Source organism: Procambarus clarkii, chromosome 3 (genome assembly GCF_040958095.1).
Source record: "Procambarus clarkii isolate CNS0578487 chromosome 3, FALCON_Pclarkii_2.0, whole genome shotgun sequence".
NCBI classification, from domain to species: domain Eukaryota; kingdom Metazoa; phylum Arthropoda; class Malacostraca; order Decapoda; family Cambaridae; genus Procambarus; species Procambarus clarkii.
In genome coordinates, this window is record NC_091152.1 from 8670083 (window position 1) to 8679562 (window position 9480).

The 9480-nt window shown below is 37.0% G+C and overlaps 1 protein-coding gene across 1 annotated transcript; it reads left to right on the top strand.

The window, feature by feature from the left end:
* The first annotated feature begins 1316 nt into the window (after positions 1-1316).
* LOC123760945 (uncharacterized) lies at positions 1317-2285 on the top strand. The gene has a single exon (XM_045746768.1). The coding sequence runs from the start codon at positions 1317-1319 to the stop codon at positions 2283-2285; it is 969 nt and encodes a 322-aa protein (XP_045602724.1).
* The last annotated feature ends 7195 nt before the right edge of the window (positions 2286-9480 follow it).

A 9480-nucleotide genomic window follows, 5' to 3' on the forward strand; every position in this document is an offset into this window, starting at 1 on the left:
GATTCCGTAGGACTTCAGGCTGCTAACCTTATTACCATGTTGTGGTCTAGTTGCTAGAGCGTGTGCCTGGGATCACCCCCCCCCCCCCCGCCGCATAGGTTCGAACAATCATCACGGCTAATTCGTTTTTTTTTTCATTATTAATATTATTATTATTATTAAACTTCATAATAATAATACCAACAATAATTTTTAATACAAATACATAAATTAAAATGTGTATTTGTTTGTCGACAAATTTTGAAGGATAGAAGATCTATAAAACATTCTGTAAATAGTGATCCTATAAACTGTATTTTAATAAGTAATTTTTTAGTTAAACTAAAATGGTATTTAAATGTTTGTATATATATATTATTTTGTTGAAATAAAATATCTGATATATTTTTGTAAGTTTTTTTATGAAACGTTTATTTATTTTATTTAGATTTATTTAGAAATTTTATTTAGTATTATAATTATTGTTATTGTTACTCTTATTATTACTATTAGCATTAATAATATAATAATAATAATAATAATAATAATAATAATAATTATTATTATTATTAGAAGTGTCTTATAATAATTATTGACTTTTTAGCCCATCGTGGCCGAGTAGGTTAAGGCAGGTGTCTGGGAATCACCATGATGCAGGTTCAAGTCCCTCCATTGCCTTAAAACGATTTTCATTGAAACATCACACCTTTGTGAATTATTATTATTATTATTATCATTATTATTATTATCATTATTATTATTATCATTATTATTATTATCATTATTATTATTATTATTGCTCCATGCACATTTTTTACAATTTCAGTCATAGTTGCGTCAGGGTTTGGTGACTTATATTAATGAAAATTGATCATCTTACTTGAGATCAAATATGCTCCTAGAAGGACTAAAACAGCCTTCCAATATTATCAATGGAATGTGGTGCAGTAAAAAACTTAAACTTAGAGTACTAAATGTAGGAGAGACAAAATAATATGTACAACTTTGCTTTAATATAGTTTACGTCCAAATATAAGACATAGATTTTGGTATATTTTTCATACAGCGTAATATCACATACAACTCATACACAATTTTAAATTATCTTAAATTCAGGAGAATCAACAAAACACTAAAAATAAAGACTACACTTCCTAAGGCCGGCCTTTCTTATTCATCTAGGTATTTGAAATGTATTGTTTTGTTTCTATGAATGGAGAGAGGGGATATATAAGGTGTTGCTATTGCTGCGAGTCATTTACAAGATGACAGAGAAAAACGAAGGACGTCTTGTTTCAGTGCCCACTCTACCTTATTCCCTTTAGCAGCCATTCACGATGTCCATGTCAAATGCACTTCAAGGGAAGATAGTTGACAACCTCCTTTACCCTCAAAATACTGCACAACAGCAAGGTGTAATGAAAAGAAAGCTCTCTCAATTTTCTTTCCATAAATCTGACGTTTCAAAACGGAAATGTACCTCAAGAGAACAAGGAACTAATCCCTGTAAATCTTTGGAACTGAAGAAGCGCTCAGCTATCTTGTCATCCAAATCGTCTCTGTTAATGGAACTTAACACCATTCCTCGAGTGAAGGAAAACGACCTAACCCAGGGGAATGTGCTGGGGAACGGTGCCCAAGGCTTAACTTACACTGGCACTCTCGCCCAAGGGAGCACATGTACTCCAGTAATTATTAAACAATTACATTTTCCAAACAATGATAACATTTTAAATGAAGCCAAAGTTCTGCTTGATATTAATGGGGCAGGGGGCGCCCCTCTGTTATTTGGCATTACCCAGGAAAAACCATTCCGCCTGGTGATGTCTCATTGCCCTGGAGACACGCTTCAGTGTTACTTAAACAATAATACTCCACACGACTGCCTTCAAGCATTCATCAAACTGTGTGCTGCTGTTGAAGAGATCCACAAGAAAGGTTATGTTCACCAAGATCTACACACTGAAAACATAATTGTAGAGGAAACTTCAAGTAATTTTATAATACACATAATTGATATGGGTTATGCTAAGTTCATAACGAAAGGCTTTTTTGATGAAGCTAAAAGCGATTACAAAAAACTTCTTGACCATGCAAAGGAAATTGCACAATCTTTGGACTCGTCGACAAAGTATGCAACGTTCAAGAGCATTGTTGAGGAGGAGACGAACACTGGCGAGAGTGTGAAGCGTCTGGTGGAAGCTGCGAAGAAGAGCTGTGTCGAGTGCATTACACCACCGCCTGAAGCTGCTGCCCTGGAAGACGTCAAAGGTGAGCTGTGTCGAGTGCATCACACCATCTCCTGAAGCTACTGCCCTGGAAGACGGCGCAGATGAGCTGCAAACCGTTCTCGCACTTTCGTATAGTCAATATTGACTTATTAAATACGTGCATATGTGACATACTAATTTATTGTGAATATTTTAGTTTACCTTGAAAAGCTTTATAGAAAACACTGACCTTAACTAACCTTCTTAGTATGTTAAGATAAACATCTTATTGCTTCTTAATTACAATTATTACTTAACCTATTATAGGTATAGGTTAAGTAATAACTGTAATTACGAAGCAATAAGATGCTTATCTTATCATACTAAGAAGGTTAGGTAAAGTCGGTGTTTTCTATGAAACTTTTCAAGGTAAATTAAAATATTCACAAAAAGTAGCATGTCACATATGCACTTATTTAATAAGTCAATATTGACTGTAAAAAAGTGCGAGAACGGGTTGGAGATCTGTCGAGTGCATCACAGCACCAACTGAGGCTGCTGCCCTGGGACACAGCGAAGGTGAGCCATGTCAAGGGCATCATATAGTTGAAGCATTTATATGCAGACGACAGTTAAGACAAGTCACACTATATTCTAATAAAGTTGTATAGGATCTACAATGTGTTATCGCAAATAAAATTTTGAGAATTATATTTGTCTCAGTTACCATCAACAGCCTGAATATTGCAACCAATCCTCGAGCCAAAGCAATAAGTCAAATACTGATATACATAGATGATTTTCAAGTCACAGGGGGTAATAGACTAATTTAATACTTTACGCTACCCACTTAAGCCATAAATGTCAATACAGTGCTACAATTACAAATATGACTAATAAATCCTGAGGAAGAATGCGAGAACTATAACCACAAGTCATTAGGTTGGAGTTACAGCTACGAAAGCAAGCCAGTCTATGATGTCTTTTTATAAATGGTTACATTTATCTTGATTAGTTTTACATATTTCATTATTTATACTGAATAAAATCTACCAATAAATGGTAGATTTAATCGGATTGCCTTTTATTGGTTTATTTAACCATAAATAAGTTGAGTAAATTATACTCACATTGTTCTACAAAGTACGACAATTGTGTTATACACAAACTCTGTAGCATTTTTATATTGTATCTTCGTTTAATAGATAACAATTGCTATTATTATTATTACTGGCTGTACCCGGCCACGTGTTGCTGTGGCTCAGCAACGCACATGCGTTGTTGAGCTACAGCAACCTTCCCCCTGTTTCCCAGTGCTCCCCCACCATTCCCCGCCCCTTCGTCCTCCCAACTATTCCTCACTCCCCCATCCCCCTAATCCTCCCATCCCTTCCCCACTCTCCCGTCCCCTCGTCCTCCCACCCATTCCCTCCTCCACCGTCACTTCGTCCTCCCCACCATCCCCTATTCCAACGTCTCTTCGTCCTCCTAACCATTCCCCACTCCACTGTCCCCTCATCCTCCCCATCATCTCCCACTCCTTCGTCCCCTCGTCCTCCCTACCATTTTCCACTCCCCATTCCCTTGTCCTACCCACCATCCCCAACTCCCCTGTCCCCTTGTCCTCCCCACCATTCTCCATTCCCCCATCCCCTCGTTCCCACCATCCCAAACTCCCTTGTCCCCTCGTACTTCCCCACCATTACCCCCCTCCCTTGTCCCCTCGTCCTCCCTACAATCTCTCACTTCCGTCCCCTCGTTATCCCCACCATTCCCAACTCCCTCGTCCGATGGCTTCCCAAATAGTCTGATGTTCCCATCGCAAAATTGGGAACATCAAGTAATCTGATGTTCCCATCACTGAAATTTAAGAAAAACAGTTAAAAAATTAAATGAAAATATATAAAAATAAACTATATTCACGATATGAACGGTATGGTAAACAACGCAGCTCAATTCCAATGATATACACACAAAATAATTAAATCAAAATGAAAATAAATCAAAATCTATGAAAATTCAATTTATCAATGCAATCAGAAACATTGAAATGGATTTGTAATATATTTAGGATAGCATGTGTGTTGCTCCTACATGCAACAAATGGCGCTGTTTTTCAAGAAAAGCATAGTTTTACCTGTCACAGGTGTGGCATCTATACTTATACTTACGAAATGAACAGTATGGTAAAAACACAGCTCAATTCCAACACAATGTCACACAAAATAATTCAATAAAAAATTAAATAAATCGAAATCCTAAAAAAAATTTCAATGCAATCGGAAACATTGAAATGGAATTCGTGATATATTTAGTAAAGAGTGCATGTTGCTATTATGTGCAACAGATGGCGCTGTTTTTCAAAAACGCATGATTTTACCTGTCACAGGGGGGGGGGGGGGTGGCATTTATATAGTAGGTATATCAAAAGACACGCTTATTTGAATGAAACGTTGTGTCAAAATTTCAAAGCAATCGGTGAAGAACTTTCGGAGATTACAGCGTGTTTTGCTCTTACGTCCAACAGATGGCGCTGTTAAAAAAAACAAAAAATGTTTTTTTCCTTGCATAGGGGTGGCATGTATATAGTAGATATATAAAAAGACTCGCCTATCCGAATGCAACGTTGTGTCAACATTTCAAATCAATCGATAAAGAGGTTTCGAAGATTTCCCTCACCTGAAAACACATTGGGAGCCGGCCAGCCGACCTGACAGCAAGATGACACATGTTCCTGTGGTCCCGGGTTCGATCCTGGGCGCCTACGAGAAATGATGGGCAGAGTTTCTTTCACCCTCTGCCCCTCTTACCTAGCAGTAAATAGGTACCCGGGAGGTAGTCAGCTGTCACGGGCTGCTTCCTGGAGTGTGTTGGGTGTGGGAAAAAAAGTAGTAGTAGAAATAGTTGATTGACAGTTGAGAGGCGGGGCGAAAGAGCAGAGCTCATCCCCGGCAAGCACAACTAGGTGAATACTTGAAAAACACAGTTTTTCTAAAAAAAACATTGTTTTTTTACCGTCACAGACGTGACATCTATATAGAATGTATATAAAAACCTGCTCGGATGCGAATGGAACGTTGTGTGAAAATTTCAAAGCAATCGGTGAAGAACTTTCGGAGATTATCGGTTATGCACAAACGAACATTTCCATTTTTATTTATATAAATTATGATATCCGGGTTTATAAGGTGGTGAGAGTGGCAGACTTATCAGCTGGGTTCTTCAGTATAAAATATAATTTTATCTAATGTTGCATTGCCATGCTAATGACATTGATGTCCCGTGCCTGCAGGTACCATGTACAATAAACAGAAAGCATGAATAAAACTCTCTGGTTATTTACAATTTCCAAATGTTGGTTCATATCACGTCGGTAACTTTACAGTTGCTAAAAGTAACTTACACAGTAAACATGTTAAACCCCACTTCAGTGCACACTCTCCAACATCATATCTATGAATGCCTGTTATCAATGACTTCAGACTAAATAGTTTGAGCTTTGGTATTATTTCATACACCTGCGAATACTGGAAGACATTATTGTGCTATACGCAAAATAGAGTATGTGACAGTTTCTGGGTGCAACATTCTCCTGGTGCCCACACATCAAGCTGTGACTTTCCTCACCATGCAAGGAGGTACTCCTGTAGGCTGTAGAGCTCAAAGAGGCTAGAATATTACAAGTTACTAGTTAAATTTATCTTCTACGTCGAAATATCGCGATCAATTACGTTGAGTGTTAAGTTTACAATCCAAATACTAGAACGTCATCTTTAGTTACCTGCACAACCATAGGCAGGAACCCTCTGTTGATGGTTCCCCATGAATATAATAATATTGACAAGAATAAAACAAAAATCTTTCTGTACATCAGCGAGGCTGGTGTTAGTGCAGGGGAGATGACGTCATAGGGTGGGTGGCTGGGAGTCAGTAATCAGCTCAGTCCGGGTCCAGCTGCTGTGCGTGGCGGACGCTCCTGTCTCCAGCTGCAGTATCATGGCCATAATCTGAGCCTCTCTTCTGGTGGCTGCTCTCGAACTATTACACAATACCGAATAATTATCTTAGATCGTTCAACTTTGTCACACAAACTGTGATAACATTTGTTGTTTAGAGGAAAGTGTTGGAGACTGGAAGTCAACATGAGCGGCCCCATCATTGGTATCTGCGTTGCTTATATTGACATTTATAACAAAACATTAACTTGGAAAGATTAGGTGATGTTTATATTCAAGAGAATTTTGAGCCCATTAATATAACATAATATTGTTACATTGAATCAATATAAAATAGGTGAAAATTAAACCATCAACAGAGGTTTATCTGACCTCACAAAGCTACCAAAATGTTGCTTCATTAATTAAAGATTATTTAAGCTCTCCATCACTGGTATCCATCGTAGCAGCGCTGTTGAGCGAGTTATTGATCGACGTACTACTGATGACGTCACAGTGTGGGTGGCTGGCATTCATTTACCAGCTCAGTTGGCTGGAGGTCGTCATTCGGGACGGACGAGCTCATGCAGCTCCTGTGCTGTAGAGTAGTGATAGACCTGACCTGATGAGTTGGTTATGAACAGGCAGACCTGGGTGGCTTTCAACCGTTTAGTAGAGGAGCAAATGACTGATTGTGATCGATCTTTTCATAAAATATATATATAAAATTTAAATATAAAATTCTCAGATATAAAAAGTATGTGATCTTTTCTTCTTAGGCAGTGGATGAGTATTTATGATGTGTGATATTGACGTTTTCAAAGTTTCTTAATTTAGTCCCAACCTCCATCTGCTGTGTGTATTTGCTCTCGTTACAGGGCATTGGATTTAAATTTTTCAACAGGAATATCTCTCTCTCTCTCTCTTTTTTACGCATTAGTCTTACAGGGTATTGGGGAGAAAGTTTTTGAAAGTGATGCAGACAAATCACTCTCACTCCTATGTCTCGATTTTCTTTCGCAGAGCACAATCTGCTAATCTTTACACATCCAGGTCTGCGGTTACTGCTGGCTGCCCAGGGGCACCCAGCAGTAACCGCAGTCGACCAAACCTGTATGCTGTGATTATATTGCCTGCCACGTATTTTTTCTGTGTACAAGGTTGAGACATCAGAAAATTGGTCAGTTTGCATGTTTTGGAATTTTGGACAGTTTAGGGAATTTAGGAATCACTACGAATACTATTTTACTACGAATATAACATAATAATAATAATAATAATAATAATAATAATAATTATTATTATTATTATTATTATTATTATTATAACTCCACTACTATGGAATCCGAGGCCTTGCCCTGAACTATATCGGATTCTATCTTAGTGGCAGACACCAAAATGTAGCCATCAATAACATAACCTCTCCCATTTTACCGTAACATCAGCAATAAAAATAATGGAAAATTCCTTGGCCTATACCTAAGACAAGAGACTCAACTTTAGCACCCACATACAACAAATGACTAAGTCTCTAAAACAGTTGGTATACTCTTTGAAATCAGATATTTTATACCTAACTCTGCTCTCCTCTCATTATATTATGCACTAATCTATCCCTATCTAACTTATGGTATCTGTGCATGGGGTTCAACCTGTGCAAACTATCTCAAGCCCATCATCACCCCTGTAAAAATCTGCTATCAGAACAATAACAAACTCTGCTTTCAGATAACACTCAGCCCACCCTGTTTAAATCCCTAAACATGCTAAACATAAACTCACTAAATACATTCTCTTATGCCAATTACATATACAATACATAGTTCTGAAATTCTTCCCGGACAGATGTAACAGAACACATAATCACCACACTAGAAATAAATACCTCTTTGATATCCCCAGAGTCAAACTTAATCTATGTAAACACTCTATGGAAATAAAGAGAACCTGGTCTATAGAACTTACTCCCTAACGAATTGAAAAGCTGTCAAACGTTTGCCTTATTAAAAAAAAAAATACCTAATTTCATCTTCATAATTTCCTACCTAGTGCTTGAAACACACTGTATCCAGTGCTACCTAATCCCCCAATATATGTACCTAAGCCATACAACTTTATCATTATAATCATTGCTGTCTTCTTATATCATGTTTACTGAACACATAGTTTACTGCATTTTACCTTGCAAAAATCCTCAAATTATGCTTTAATGTACCTGTGGATAACCATTAAATTTACTTTAATGCACCTACTAATTCTGTTAAATTTCTTATACAATTAATTTTTTTATACTTTCTTACAATGTATTTTTATACTTTCTTACAATGTACCTTTAAAACTTTTGTTTAATTTTGCTAGAAATCACCATCTTCAAAGTATATGTTAGATTAAGGACCTGCCTAAAACGTTATGTGTGCTAGTGACTTCACAAGAATCTAAAACTTCAATGTTCTGTACTCTCATCAACCAAATACACATTCTTGTATATAAATAAATAAATAAATAAATATATACAATAAATAAACAAAAAATAATAATTATTAATGTTTATTTTTAATTTAACATTATGAATACGATAACAAATTCTGAATAAGTGTCTTGGCAGGTACTTGGTAGTTTGTCTTTCCTGGCAGATAACTTGGTTATCTGCCAGGGAAGACAAACAATCCGTACTAAGTTATCTTAAAGAGATCAGGGGCACACATTATTTGCCTCTGTGACCCTTTCCTCAACTGTCCAGAGGATGGATATGGGGTGCATAATAATTAAATCAAATATATAAACCCACAGTTGATGGTTCCTCGTAAACATAATTATGTTGTGAAGAGTAAAATAATTTGTTTTATTAACAACCTTAGGTGTATAGACAACATTGTGCTGCTACCATATTCTATATGAAGGATTGCAAAATGTAGATAAAAAACTAGCTATAAGTTCTTCTAATATCCCCCATCTCACAGGATAGTTAGTCATACAGGGAATCATGAGAGCATATAAAATGCGAGGATGGCCTATTCTCCTCCACTTGCAAAATCTGGGAGGAGAACAAGAATATCTTCTAATCGAACTCAAATTGTATGTCCAAAGAGCTGGGAAAAGATCACTTTTCCTTCCTGGAGGGGAAAAAGGATGAGGAGCCGAAATCTTCTAATATTCGTAAGTGTATGAAGCGATTACAAAGATCAAAGTACCTCATACCATTCGTTCTGAAACCATTGACTGAAGGGGAATCACATATACAGCGTCGGCGAACATGTCCTTGTTCATTAAAAACATGGCTTTTAATTTGAATGTTCACCATAGGGTGGTTAATGTCCTGCAGCCACCTGTCAATTACACTGTCTGGTGGGTGTTTT